General features: G+C 43.9%; 1 protein-coding gene across 1 annotated transcript in view; it reads right to left on the reverse strand.

The window, feature by feature from the left end:
• Positions 1-1,423: 1,423 nt before the first annotated feature.
• Positions 1,424-15,484, reverse strand: part of AKNAD1 (AKNA domain containing 1) — a 43,589-nt gene continuing 29,528 nt past the window's right edge. Inside the window, exons 8-13 of the mRNA XM_087866145.1 lie at positions 14,027-14,124; positions 9,576-9,698; positions 9,376-9,483; positions 7,254-7,335; positions 4,989-5,118; positions 1,424-4,224 (exon numbers count right to left, since the gene is read on the reverse strand). Of these exons, the coding sequence (XP_087722271.1) occupies positions 4,093-4,224; positions 4,989-5,118; positions 7,254-7,335; positions 9,376-9,483; positions 9,576-9,698; positions 14,027-14,124 (673 nt within the window). The 3' untranslated portion in view covers positions 1,424-4,092. The remainder of the gene's footprint in view (positions 4,225-4,988; positions 5,119-7,253; positions 7,336-9,375; positions 9,484-9,575; positions 9,699-14,026; positions 14,125-15,484) is intronic.

Raw genomic sequence — 15,484 nt, forward strand, 5'->3', positions numbered from 1 at the left:
GGATTTTCTAGCTATTACATCTTTCTAAATGAACTTTAGTATCATTTTGTTAATACCAAAGATTATTTTGGTATTTTCATTAGGTTTGCAATAAATTTATAGGTTAATTTAAGAATTGACAGCTCGGAGCACCTGGGTGGCTCAGTAAGTTAAGCATCTGTCTTCGGCTCAGGTCATGATCCTGGAGTCCTGGGATTGAGTCCCGCATCAGGATCCCTGCTCAGTGGGGAGTCTACTTCTTCTTCTGCCCCTCCCCCTGTTCTCATTCTCTCTGTCTCTCAAATAGATAAATAAAGTCTCTAAAAAAAAAAAAAAAATTGACAGCCTATAATATTGAAACTTAAAATTCAGGAATATAGAATGTCTTTTTATTTTAAATCTTTATAACCTTCAAAACCTTTATTTTCTTCAAATAGGTACTGCAGTTGTCCTATCTTTCTTTTGTGGTTCCATGTGAATTGGATCTTTTATATTATTTTCAAAAACATTATATAGGAATGTTATTGGTTTGATATATTAACTTCATAACTTGCTAGTTTGCTAGGTAGTGATAACAAAATAATAATATGCAAGTGCTTACTTAGAGCTCTATATGTGCCAGGCACTGTTTCAAAGTGCTTACATTACCTCATTGAGTCTTCTTGTTTAATCCTGTGAGGATGCGCACTATTATCATCTCCCTTTGAAAACTGAGAAAACTAGGGCACAAGAAGGTTATGTAATTTAACCTGGGTGTGCATCGTGGGGAGGAAAGCTTGTTAGTACACGGCTCTCTTTGTGCATCGAACATGGGAACAGTTCATTGCCAGGGAAAGGGTTGGTTTTTGGTGTCTGTGTTTTATCTGAGGCCCTTGTATACCTTGGTTACTATGTGTCCGAGTTAGTATGTGTGTGGAACAGAAATTTACACTGATCCGATGCCCTGTGACAAATGGAACCAAGAGCGTGATGACAGCACACACTGGCCCATTCATTCAGTCACTTAACACCTCAGTGATTACTTTGTCCTATCACAGTGCTGTGAGATCCTCGGAGGCCTCCACTTTACATGTATTTTAGGCTTAGAATTAGATCCTGTTTCCTAAATCGCTTACTGAACTCGAAAACATAAGTTGTCATCTCACACAAATTCCTGGTATAAACTGATTCTGCCTCCAGAATTAGCAATTACAGATTCTGATAAGACCCTGAAAAAGACATTTCGCTCTTACAACTAACTGAAACCATTTATTTGCTATCTCAGAAGCCCACATTTGCTTCCTGTTGAAATGTGCTTGGTTTATAAAGTATAGTGGATTCGCATTGTTCAGCCATATTCACAAAAAAATAAGAAAAATAGCCATTCACAAAGACACGAAAATTCTTGGATTTGAGCCTCAAAGGCCCAGATCCTACAGTTTATTTTGTAAGACATGATGCCCCCATAACTTAGTTCTGCTATAGGTATTCATAGCCTTTTGTGAATTCTGTCAGGTTGCAGGCAGGTTTCTTTTAAAATCAAAGGAGCGACAAAGTCTTCATTCCACAGTCAAATTTCTACTACCAAAACAACATTTTGGGTATTAAAAATAAATAAACATACTCAAATTTAGTATGAATTAGGTCTGTTTTAAATCCCTAACTGTAAGATTACAGTTGAAAGGAGTGATTAAAAGATGAGTTTTCATTTGTATAATCTAATAAAATGGATGGCTAGAATTTTTTTATTAAAGAGTTCAAAGCATTCCCCCTCATCCTGCTTCTTGCTCCTGGCAGCCTCAAGCCACCAGCGCACAGCTGCCGTTGGAAGTACACAGAAAAGGCCTCTGGACGGTGGATACTGCCAGGTGTTTACAACCCCACTGCTCTCAGCAATGGTGAGCCCCTTGACTCAGCATTAGAAATACAATCACTTTTAGCTAATGAGCTTGTTTTTCTGGTTTGTTACTGCAGCAGAATTAGAGGAGAGATGGGTCAGAATTTACACAAAGAAGGGAGGAGACAGCCAAGGCCACATAATCAGTAAATATAAAGTTACCTTTGCAAATCAGAGCCTAGCACTTTTCCAGAAATTCTTCAGGATGTTGCCCTATTTCTGTTTCTTGGATTAAGCATGTTGCAGTGATGGTTCATAATAATCCTCAATCATTAAGGAAATGTAAAATTACATTTAGAATATAGTGTAATAAAGCAGAGATAGGCCATATTTTTAAATAAATGATTACAGTAGTTTCTCTAAAGGTTAGCTGAGGGTTTAGGAATATTCATTTATGGTGATCCTTTCTAACCTGGGTTCCATAGATTTGATTTAGGTGTCCATGAACTTTTAAAAATTCTGTGTGTTCTTATATCCCTTTTCCCCACGAGTGGAGCATGGGGGAGAGAGACTGCATAGCTTTCATCAGTTTCTCAAAGAGGGTTGAACTCAGAAAAGGTTAAGAACTAATGAATCGTACAGAACCCTTCAACTTAGAGAAGTGTAATTTCAAACTTGGGGACGGGATAGTGATGCTTGGCACACAAAACAGGTTATCAAGTTGTGATTAAATTTAGGTAAGTGATGAATCTAGAAGCCTCTTAGCATATACACAGTTTAAGCTCCCTTTTTTCTCTTAAAATGCTACCTTCACTCTCTTCCTTATGGTGCCACGGCTTAAAGTACCTTTAGCCACAAAGTCAGAGGTATCTTCAGGCTGGCCCTGCTTTATCTCTTCTAAGGCACCCTAAACCAATTTCCAAGGCCCAAAGTTAAAAATAGCCCATTCTCCAGCCAGCTAGGCAAATAGCAGCTGCCTTGGCCACAAAATCTTCAAAGTGGGAATGGATTCAACTCTTTTTACCACTGAACAAAGCTCTGGGGGCTGGGAGACCATTTGTTGACTGTTTTGAATGAAGAGAGACCTCAGGAAGCAGGGAAAGAGCAAATCATGCGCTACTCTGTCATTAAAGAGGTTATAAATCAGTCTTAAGGAAGCAAAGCAAAATCTCGTTCTGACATTCTACATGAAATGCCACAGTTAGTTAATCTCTGCTACATAGTTTTAGTGACTTGTCTTCACTTTTGTCCCATATTCATTAATCTAGGACTAATGTTTTTGCATCTGGACTTCAAGAGATCTTCATGTAATTTACATTATAAACATATTGTAAGAATTTCATACCATACAGAAAGTACAAGTTAAGATTTTCTTCCTTCCCTGAACAACTCCCAGGTTCCATTTCCTAGAGGTCCACTGAATATCCTTCTGCATCGTTCCCAGAAAATATGTCTGCCCTTTAAAAAACATACACAGATGGGATCACACTACATGTATTATTAGTCGTTCTTGCTTTTCTTCACTATCTTACAAGATAATCCACCTCATCTTTTCAGTGGCTGCAGAGCACTAACTGCATGACTGTCCTTGTTTATGAATCACCCCAGAAGGTATTAGATTGGTTCCACTGGGGGCTCTTCCCTTAGTGCTCCAGTGGCCACATGTGTAATACCATGGCCTGTTGTGTGAGTCACCTATGAAGTAATTGCTAATAGTGGGCTTGCTGCTGAGAAGGTAAGTGCTTTTACATTTGTAGGATTTGATACCAAGTTGCCTTCCCACCAGGTTGTATCAATTTATACTTCCGTCCCCAGGGTGCAAGAGCACCGTCACCCCCAGCCTCGCTGACACTGGCTTTTCTAAACTTTCATTTTTGCCATACTAATAGGCAAAAGTATAGTTTGGTTCTTTTTTTTTTTTTTTTTTTTTTTTTTTTTTTTTTTTTAGTAATCTCTACACCCAGGGTGGGGCTCGAACTCTCGACCCTGAGATCAAGAGTTGCATGCTCTTCCCATGGAGTCAGCCAAGTGCCCCTAGTTTATTGCTTTGATTTCTTTTATTATGAGTTAGGAATAACAGATTTATTTTAAAATAACTACTTGTTGATTTCAACTTTAAAAATCAGGGGTCCGTTGTTTTTTCCTTTTAAGTACTTGGTGCCCCCCATTTCTTATGGTTTTGGTATTTTCTCTAGAAAGTCACCTTCCTAAATGGTATAATAAGATACTTTTTAGGGGAAGATCAAGTTTTCTTAGCATTTTTCTTATTTTTAGGTCCTCAGTTGCCTTGGGTCAAACTAGTATTTCAGTCGATTCCTCCATCTCTGTACTTTGGCAAGATCTTCTGCAATAGTTCTAATCATTCGATCAGTTGTTTCTTTCAAAATGGAGGCTGTCCTTAGGGCATGATCCAGAGATGAGTTTAAAATCTGCAGAGGAAAAGTCCACACATTTTATTTAAAGTTACTGTTTCTGTTAATTGGGTTATCTCATTATTAAACATTGCAAGGTGGAATTTTTGGAGTATTCTTTTTCCACCCAGTCTATTCCTGTTTTTGACGGTTGGTTTCCTAGGAAACCAGTCTGAGATGGAATATATTTTTTAGGGAAAGGGACAGAAAAAAGACCCAACACGTGACTGGTGAGTGTGAATCAGAGGGTGAGATCAGCAACCTGCTGGGCGGCTGCCTTGCAGCAGAGGAAGAGATCTGTGAGAAAGAAGGCAAGCTCTTGGGGGTCCTGGAAGGGGACAGAGGGGTCGTAACCCCTGAGAGGACACCCAGGGGGATTAGTGCTTGCGTTGGAAGCATTTGAAAAGTGGCCTGGGATTTGCCTGGAAACTAGGGAACTGAGGGCAGCTCTATCCCCAGTGTCACTGGAACAGGCTTGCGGGCAGCTGGAAACCGTCTCCGCTGCCTTCACTCCTCGCCCAAGGGATCCCGTGGCCGAAGCACCACCCACCAAACACTTTCTCCAGGAAATTTCCCTTGGAACCAATTTAGGAATAATACAAACCGTGTGGCTGCTTAGGCTGTGCGTCTCTATGTTAGTGCTGAGCACAAATTGTTTTTAGCGGAGCATTTCTGGTGCACCCATACTGTAATAATTTAAAAGCCATCAGTTTTGTGGTCAAGACCATACTTACAAGCTGCAAGGATTCTAGAATGTTGGGTTTTTTTTCCTAAGTCCTCACCTCAGATTCTGTTTCTTCCATACTGCCAAAGTTGCTTAAGGATTTGCTTCCAGAAATCCTGCAGAAGTGGCAATGGGGTGAGGGTGTAGCAAGGTCTGAATTGTAGGTCATGAAAACCTTAAGATTTTTTCTGGAAGGCAAAAGTATATTTGTATAAAGCTCCCCCTTCCCCCTAGCTCTGTGGTGGTTCAGTAATGTGTGTGTGTGTGTGTGTGTGTGTGTGTGTGTGTGTGTGTGTGTGTGTGTGTGTGTGTTGGGGCAGAGGAGTTTGTGTACTCTCTGCCCTTTGTAGCTCTTATAGTCCTGTTGTGGCTGACCACAGAAATAGTTTGTTCCACGACCATGAAGGGTGTTTTCTCCCAGAATCTGTCTCTTCTTCCCTTGGCACAGAAAGAGGCAAAACACCGATTTTTATTCGGTTTTCATTCTTCTCAGGCCAACCTTCTACCCTGCATGTTTATAAAACAAATGCACACAAATCTGCCAATTGCAGGCACTTTGAGTTGAGTTCATTCTAGCACCAGTGAGCTTACAGAGCAAGGAGGCAGCAGCAGGAGAAGGATAAAAGCAACACCTCTTTAAAACAGGCTCCCCTGGACTACTACACTATCAGTATGACTCTGTCTCTTGATAGTCTGGGTGCATAAGGGGGGCCAGTGTCACCATGTACAGTTGTTCCAGTTGTGCACTGCATAGCTCTGGGAGGTTTCATTCACAGTCTATGTGAAGAGCACCGCCTGGTGTTATGCTTTGCACAACCATGAGTAGTGGCCTTCAGGGATGCCACAAGACCTAGCCTGTTGACAGATGGGCCGTGGAACCATTCTCACATCCCCCTGGCTTGAGATTCCTTCTGTTAAGCATGATTTCTTTGGTACGTATGACACTCGTGGCAGAAAGTCTGGCTTCAAATGCTTATGACCCAAAGCCTCCCTTCGATCCCCTCCCCTACCACATTCACATGAGGTGGTTCCGCAAGTTAGTTTAACACATTGGATCTATAGTCCAGTTGAGAGCATCAGAGAACAGCAGCGTCAGGAAGCCCTAACTAATCAAAAACTCCAGGCAGGGCAGTGCAGTGGAAAGGGCGTGGGCTTCAGAGTCCTCTGTCTCCCCACATCCAATCAGTCACCATGGTCAACAATAATAGCCATCACTTGCTGAACGCCAGGTACCTTTCCAAGTGCTTTATATGTGTTGACCCAGTCCTCAATGAATTTGGCCCTATTATTATTCCCATTTGGGGAATAATGGGGAAATACAGTGTGGAAAGGGAGGCCCAGAGAGGTCAGGCAACCAGCTCAAGGACACAGAACCAAGATGCAAACCCAAGACCTCGCCAGAGGTCTTAAACACTACACTGCATTATGGTAGTGGCTAGTGGGTTCAGACGGAGTGAGCGAATGCAGAGGCTTGTCAACCATTAACCACTCAGCTACACTGTCGATTCTGCCTCCCAAATAGCTCTTGAATACTAGACCTCTCTCTTTCCTTCTCTACCACCCTTGGCCAAGCTGCTCTCATCTCACCTGGATTATTGCACTAGCCACTTACTTGGCCTCTGTGCTCCAATCCTTGATTCCCCTACTCCATTCCCACTCCTTTGGTAGTTAGAATGATCTTTCAAAACACTGGGAAACTTTAAGAACACCCCGGTTAAAAACTTCATTGGCTTATTATACTCAAGAGTCTGAAATTCTTCCTGTAGCCTACAAGCCCTTGCATGGTCTGGCCCTGCCCATCCCACCAGCTTCCCCTCACCAGTCCCATCATGCCCCACAGCCACGAGCACTACACTGTTCCGGAATTTGCCAAGGGGCCTTCCCACTCCAGCAAGCTCTCGTAGACTGGAATGTCTTCACTCTTACCTCTACATCCCCTTGCTAGTTGATTCACACCTATCCTTTGGTGTTCAGCTTCCCTGAACCCCCAAATTAGGTAATAGCACTCAGTACACCCCCTTTGTGGCACTCACAAAGACTGGCTCTTCTACCAAAATAGTAACTTCCATGAAGGCCGGGACAGTAGTTTAACTTTTCACTGTGTCCTCAGAACCTGGCCCAGGACCCTGCTATCGATACTCAAATACTTGTTGAATGAATAAATGAATGTTTGAAGTATTAGCCATACTTTGATTTGAATCTTGGCTCAACTACTCGTGATCTAGGTGATCTTGGGCCAGTAATTTTGTGCACTAGGTGCACTGTATGTACCCAACTAATGGGTAGTCATTTTTGTTATTATTAATAATAAAATAATACTTACTTTCCTGGTATGGGCTCATGTTCATCATGAGAAGATTTTGGATTCGATGTCTGGGAACAATTCCATTCTGGTTCTGAACAAGCTGAAAAATGTTAGCTATGATTAAACTCAGCGCATCAAAAATGATCCCTAAATGGTGGCTGTATGAGTATCATTTCCTGAACTTCTCTGTATGAATGAAATAGTTCATGAAATTTTAAGAAGAAAATTAGGGAACATAGAAAACAAAGAACTTTCTATCAAGTATTCTGAATTCAGGAAAAGAAATTCAACTTATTTATTTTAAGAAATTCAACTTTTGAAAGGAGTTTTATCCATAGCCCCGAGCCCAGGAGTCTAGGTTCAGGTTTGCTGGGTGCTCACTGTGTGACATCCAAGACTGCCGTCCAACTTCTGTGGACTCAACTACTTCATCTGACAAGAGGAGGGGTAATCCCGTTGATAGGGATTGAAGTCTTCCCCAAGCACAGGAGCAAGGTTTCCAGGAGTCAGAAACTGAATTGTTACTAAGACAATTCCAGAAAACAGAGACTAAACAGAAAAGAAGATAAATGTAGGAAAGTCACCATGGAAGACAAGAAGAAAGTCAGGGAAAGCAAAAGAGTCAGTGGCCAATAAATCTGCCTTCTCTGTTGCTGTTCTCCTTTCCAGGTCTCCTGTCTTATTCACCAGTTTCTCGTCGCTAGGCTTCACTTCCCCTCAGGAGGGTCCCTTTTGACATGGGAACTGGGAGACATTGTCCCTCAGACATGGAAGGCAGAGCAGAAGCCAGAAAGTCCAAATTAGTCATGTGGACCACCCAAACTTAAGTCATGATGAGCAGAGATACTAATGAGCTCAGTCTAAATCCTTTGCTGGTCTCGAAATATAATTTTGGATTTTATTTGAAACATAGAAACTCAGAGTTGGGAAGGACCATAGGGTCATCTGGTCCAGTTCTAGCCTGATCTGCAGATTTGCAACATCCCAACAAAACACATTGTCTCCGGATGGGAAATGTAGAGATATCCCTACAGGTGGGGCTCACGACCTCCCACCATGGCCCACTCCATTCCAATTTCTGGAAGGTTCTTTTCAATGTTGAGCCATGCCTCCCTATGACTTCCACCCTCTCGGCCACTGTACATTTACTAATGCAGCTCAAAGTCAGAGTTCATATGACTGTTGATCCCTCGTTCCCTCATATTGGAATGACAAGTCTCATGGGCTGCAGACCCAAAGAACAAGGAAATAGTAAAGAAATCTGCTCTGTTGCTTCTGCAGAGTTTTAGTGGCTATTATATCTTGAAAGAATACATCCACTTGAAGGATTTGGCAGCTGGGGGCAGCTGAGTTCAATCAGGTAAATGGCATTCTTTCATCTTGGAAATTGGCAATTGTGAAAGATAAGAAACATTCTCCCTGATGCCCCTGTTCGCAGATAAGGAGAGAAAACTCTAGAGGTATGAGCTTTCCCACAAAGAGAGAATGTCAAAGGACCAGATATGGTTCAGAAGCAAAACACTGTATTTCCTCCTCTCCCTTTTGTTCCCTTAGCACACTCTGACTTTGTTAATTCTAGCACCACATTTTGGTATGAACCTTCCTTATTTGGGTATGAGTTCCTTTCAATAGATTGTGAACTCCTTGGGGAGGGAGGAGCCATGTCTTATTCATCTTTATAAATAAATGTGGGCTTTTAATTTTTTTCCAAAGACAGCAAAATTTTGCATTGAAATTAGCAAGATGATGTTTAAGGAGTGTAAAAATAGTCTGTTTCTTTACATGCTGACCTTTAGTAGGGATATGTTTCACCCACTCCTGAATAATAGCAATACTAGTGGTGACTCTTCAGTTAGTCATTTGTGTAGCAAATATTTACCATTTGTTACTAACTTACACTGAGTTAGCACTTAATAACTTTCAGAGTCCTTTATTGCTAGGATTTCCTATCTCCCAGCCCTGGCCCAGCCTCTGGCCATCCAGGATGCGGGAGCGTCAGATGAGCGCTGGAGAGCCAGGCAGCAGACTGGAGAGGGCAGGGCCCCCACAAAGGGAAGCAGTGGCCGGTGTGACGCGGATCCCGCACGCCTGGGAGACCAGCCTGCTTACAAAGATGAGATCGTGCAGCAGATGTACTTACAAGGTGAAGAATTTTTATTTTCGTTTAAAAAGCAGAGCTTGACAAAGGCACTTCTTTCGTTAGGATTTAAGTAATTCTCTCCTGGCATGTTGTATCTGTAATGAAATTCTAAAAAGAAAAGATGAAAAATACAACTCACTCCTGCGAACAACAGCTGTCCCCACGTGGGCCTTCCTTGCAAGGCCCCGAGTCGCACTCACCTTCAAGCGGCTTTTTGCCACAGACTCTTCTCGAATTATGACTCTTAGTGCCACAGTTCTCACATTTATTACTCTGCAGTCCAGTCCCAGAAGCAGAAGAGCAGCTGGGGCCTGCATCAGAACCTGAAAAAGCCCAAGTTACACAAAGGAAGCGTGAGTTTCTTCATTAGAGTCATAAAATGCCGTGTGGTGAGTAGGGCCCTAACCACGCCAGGTATGTAGTAGGCGCCAAAGTGTTCCACTTCCCCAGTTGTGTTCTCATGGGGAGTTGCCAGCCTTGGGATGACATCTGGAATCCCCTTATGACAACTGAGGGATGTTTTGGTAAATAACAGATCTGATATGAAAGTCTCAAGATTTTCCTCGCACATGTAGGTGCTTAGTGAAGGTCTGCTGAATTGATGGGTCTGTGAGAATGTGGCCCACTGAGTCAACTACAATGCTAGATCGATATTTTCCCCGATTTGCCCCGACGCACCCACATTCTTTTCTCAGACTCTGTGTGGCCAAGAGCTTGTGTTTTGTCACCCAGACAGTTGGAAAGATGGCTTTTCTCTACATCAAATCCATAAGCCGATACGGGAAATTGAATTATAGCTTTGCCCTTATCTTTACCACAGAGGGGCTCGTAGTAGAGAGCGTGTGTGTCTAGTGCGGGTCTAGAACCTGGAAGGCTGTGGGAGATGGAGCCTTCCAGGTAAGGCCAGAGTGTGAGGGCGCATCAGGCTTCGTTTTTCAAGCAACATCTCAGCTCCAGGAGAGGTGAAACCAGGGGACAAAGACTGCCTTGCTGCTCTCATGATTCTGCTCATTTGTAACATTATCTTTAAAAGACTAAGTCACAATGGAATGAGCTCTAGGGATGTTTTTTCTTTTTTTTTTTTTTTTTAAAGATTTTATTTATTTATTTGACAGAGATAGAGACAGCCAGCGAGAGAGGGAACACAAGCAGGGGGAGTGGGAGAGGAAGAAGCAGGCTCATAGCAGAGGAGCCTGATGTGGGGCTCGATCCCGTAACGCTGGGATCACGCCCTGAGCCGAAGGCAGGCGCTTAACCGCTGTGCCACCCAGGCGCCCCTAGGGATGTTTTTTCTTTTCCACATCTCGGTCAGTAGTCATTGAGGGGCGCCTGGGTGGCTCGGCTTGTGAAGCATCTGACTCTTGGTTTTGGCTCAGGTTGTGATCTCGGGGTCATGAGATCGAGCCCCCTGAGTTGGGCTCCATGCTCGATGTGGAGTCTGCTGGGATTCTCTCCCTCCCCTCTGCTCCTCTCCCCCTACTGTACATGCACTATCTCTCTCTCTCAAATAAATAAATAAATAAATAAATAAAATCTTAAAAAAGATAGTCATTGAATTCCTTCCCAACCCATAAATCGAGGAGATTGCAGTAGAGGATTGAGGGTGCACCCTGGGAAGGTTGTATGGTGGAAAGAGCATGGGGTTCAGATGGACCTGAATTTGAAGTCTGGGTCTGCCACGAGTTAGCAGTTATGGTTAAAAATATGTCCACAAATTCTTTGATATGTTTTTCAGGACGTAGAGCCTAATTCTTCTCTCCTTGAGTGTGGGCTGGATTTAGGGACTTGCTTCTCACAAATAAAGTGGTGGCGATGATGTATAACTTCCAAAACTAGGTCATAAAAGACACTGAAGCTTCCATTTTGGTCTTTCTCTTGGATCCCTTGGCTGTCATGTCATAATGACACTCAAGCAGCCTGCTGGAGAGGCACACAGGGTGAGGAACTAAGACCTCCTCCCAATGGCCATTTGAGCGAACCGTCTTAAAGGCACATCTCCAGTCCCAGTCAGGCCTTCCGATGATGGCGGTACTGGCCAATGTCTGACTACAGCCTCATCAGAGAACTTGAGCCTGAATCCCTCAGCTAAGCTGCTCCCAAATTCTTGACCCATAGAAATTCTGAGATAGAAAATGTTTGTTGTTTTGAACCATTGCATTTTGGGACACTTCACTACCTAGCAGTAGAAATACACCAGCTCTTTGACTGGCAAGTTACTGAATTTCTCTGAGCCTCCCATTCCTTATCTGTAAAATAAAGATAATAATTCCTACTTACAGGGGTATAAGGATAGCTAAATGTTACACACTACGTCAGCAGTTCTCAAATTTTTTATGTCAGAACTCTTTTACACTCTTAAAAGAACCCTAAAGAGCTTTTGCTTATTATAGTTTTTATCTATCATATACCGTAATATAAGCCATTTTTTGTACCTGTGGTGAAAAACCTCACCCTGCATTGGAGAAGAGCTATTATATGACATTGAGTCAGTTGAAGATGGAGGTATCTATTATAGAGAGGTATCTAATATAAATTGCAAGTCATTTTTGCTTGTGCAGAATCATTCAGATCTTCCCAAGACTAAATGGACAGTCCTAAGGCTTTTTTTAAATGGAATTTTAAACTGAAACATTTAAAAATACTTTTATTATGTCATTTAAAACCAACAGTAATTCGTTTCATGCTGACAAAATAAGGGGTTTTTAAAATATTTTTTAAAGATTTTATTTATTTAATTGACATTGACAATCTATTGAAAGGAACTCATACCCGAGAGAGCACACAAGCAGGGGGAGTTGCAGGCAGAGGGAGAAGGAGAAGCAGGCTCCCCATTGAGCAGGGAGCCTGACGCAGGGCTTGACCCCAGCGTCCGAGGATCACGACCTGAGCCGAAGGCAGATGTTTACCCGACTGAGCCACCCAGGCGCCCTGTTTCTTTTTTTTTTTTCTTTTTTATGTTTTTAAAAAAATTTTATCCATCTAAGAGAGAGAAAGAGCACGTGTGCACGTGCTCGCGGAGTGGGGAGGGGCCAAGGCTGAGGGAGAGGGACAAGCAGACTCAGCGCTGAATACAGGGCCTGATGGGGGCTTCATCCCATGACCCTGCAATCATGACTAGAGCCGAAACCAAGAGTCCAACGCTCAACCCACTGAGTCACCCAGATGCCCCAAAATAACGGGTTTTTAATGCAAAAGAGCTATTTTTTAAAATGAAAAGTATCAGAAGAGTGGCAGTATTTTATGTTTTGGCAGGTGTCTTGAATACCTGGCTTAATAGAAGGCAGCTGAATTCCACGGCTGCTCCTCCAGGCAATCGGCTGCCGGGACATGCAGCTGGGAGAGAGAAAGGGCATCACAACCCCCCAGAGAGTGTCTCAGGGACCCCCAGGGCCTTCTGACCACACTCGGAAAGCCTGTACCGGTACGGAATCTGGTATAGTAGGTGTTCAATCAGTGACACGTTACTATTACTATTAGAAAATGAATCATCGGGGGGCACCTGGGTGGCACAGCGGTTAAGCGTCTGCCTTCGGCTCAGGGCGTGATCCCGGTGTTATGGGATGGAGCCCCACATCAGGCTCCTCCGCTATGAGCCTGCTTCTTCCTCTCCCACTCCCCCTGCTTGTGTTCCCTCTCTCGCTGGCTGTCTCTCCCTCTCTCGCTGGCTGTCTCTATCTCTGTCAAATAAATAAATAAAATCTTTTAAAAAAAAAAGAAAGAAAGATTTCTAAAAAAAAAAAAAAGAAGAAGAAAGAAAAAGAAAATGAATCATCGGGGCGCCTGGGGGGCTCAGGTCATGATCTCAGGGTCCTGGGATTGAGTCCCGTGTTGGGCTCCCTGCTCAGCGGGGAGTCTGCTATTCCCTCTCCTACCCCTCCCCGGTGTTAAGCTCTCTCTCACTGCTCTGTCTCACTATCTCTCCCTCTCAAATAAATAAATAAAATTAAAAAAAAAAGAAAAGAAAATGTAGAACTACGTGTGACAGAACAGACAGAACACCGAGTCAGGAAAGGCTCTCAGCCCACAGCTTGTATGAATGAGCATCAACGAGCTCGTTTAGGCCTCTGGGCCCGGGTTCTCGCGTATCAACAGGGTGGAGAGGGCTGGGGCGGGGGCTCTCGTGCTCAGGAGCTGCCTGAACAGACAGGCCCCGGCCTCACCTCTTCCTCAACCAGGGTGGTTCTGCCAGGGGATGTTTTTCTGCTTAAACTACCTTTGGAGGAAGGCTCCTCTGACTTAAAACCATTGAATTCCATGTCCTGCGTGCTCTCCCAGTCTCCTCCCAGCTCTAGTTTTCTTTGCTTCTGTGAAATGTGCATGGACAAGTCAGCAGCAAGTCTCCCATGGCCAGGAAGCTCACCAGGTGGGGATTCCGGGTCATGCTGGAAGGATGACACCCAGAGCTGAGGCCACCTCACCACCGAGTGCATGGAGTCCTAGGATTCCCGCACAGACACAGGTGGGCACTTTCACCTGGTCTGACCACAGTTGATCTATTTGAATCTATTCCATTATTAATTCTTTGCACGTGGCAAAAAACATACACTATGCCACGCCCTCGTCTAGGTAAGGCTGTGTGGTGTGGCATATGGTCTGGGAGCAGGGAGCAGACCCATGGAGAGAGACCGCAGCCCTGGGCCCCTCAACTTACTGAGAATCGAATCTGCAAGCAATGCCTTTTCTTGAATGGCAGGGGGACACCTTCCACAGTTGGTCCTTCTGTGCCCTTTTTTCTCCGTGTTTTCCTTCCTATAAAAGGTGCATAAGACCCCATAAACGTTTAGCCCGCTTCTCCTGGAGATCGTGAGCGTACTGGTAAAACTGAAATGTTAACTTTCTTACATCAGAGCCTGGGACGATACTGGCATCCTGTCCTCAACACAGAGCTCCCCTCTGCCTGCCTGTTTGAGAGCTTCCCTCTAAGAAACTGCCCCCAGCACCGCTTGGCCTGGTAAGAATGTATATACTAAATGTTAAAAAGTCAATCTGTTCTGTTCCGCAGAGGATGCTATCTAATCACCATGCACACATGTGCAATATAGAAATTTGAAGTATGGAATTGCAAAATTTAGAGTTTTCTTCATATTCGTGTCTCAAAAATCAACTCTTAGGGAAGAAGCTGTGCTCCCTGTCGGTACTAGGTCACGTGGCTTTGGCTGCACAAGTGCGAGCTGAATGTGTCCAGAACGTCCAGCCAGCTGGATTTGGTCCAGTGTGTGGGGGCTAAAAGCGGTGGGAGCCCACAGGGTTAATTTTAGCCGCACAAGGCCACCAGGGGGCATCAGAAAGATACCTTCCAGTCGTCCTTTACCAGGACGCTTTCTCTATCCTGTCTGTTGCTTCAGCCTCCCTTCTTTACAGAAATTCTAACTCCTTCAGAGAAATTCTAATTAATCACAATTCTTAAAACCCTCACTCAGCCCCTGAGGTACAGTGATAGTCCTCCAGGAAAGCGGTTCATTCTTAGTGTGGAAGGCACTGTGCCCATGATGTCCTGGACATAGCTGGCGAGAGGAATGAGACTGATGGGGGGGGGGAGGAGGAGACGGGACAGGGGTGGGGGGACAGGACAGAGGGACGAGCCCCAGGTGTTGCTTGGCAAATGCAGCACCCCCAACCGTGCCCAGGCCGCTGGCCGCCCTCTGCCCATGGAGAGAGGCGTTGTGCTTGGAGTTGGTGGGGCTGGGGGCTGAGAGGCTGGGCCCTTCCCCTCCCCTTGGAAAAACATGCTTTACTCCTGACTCACATATTTTCTCACACCTCATTTTCTGTCTCCACCCTCCGCCTTCGGGGCATTTGAACATCTGCTCTCCAAAGTGGAAAACTTGGATCTCTTTCAAGAGAGTTCAGTCCCACACATGACTTTCCTTTTCTGCCTCTTTTAAACTTCTTTGTGCACTAAAATCTTTTTGCCAAACATAGAAACTAAGGGTGATTCTACTTGAGCAGACAGTTTTCCAAGAAGACAAAGTAGCTAAAGTGTGCTCTTAAATCAAAAATCCTGCATCAGACATAGCACAAAGGGATATACATTTTATATGTAGCAAATATATCATTAATCTGCATCCATATAAATATCCCTCAAACATCAGCAAACTTCATAAAGCAC

The sequence above is a fragment of the Ursus americanus genome, chromosome 12, assembly GCF_024610735.1.
Source record: "Ursus americanus isolate L20-20 chromosome 12, mUrsAme1.1.p, whole genome shotgun sequence".
In the NCBI taxonomy this organism is placed as follows: Eukaryota; Metazoa; Chordata; class Mammalia; order Carnivora; family Ursidae; genus Ursus; species Ursus americanus.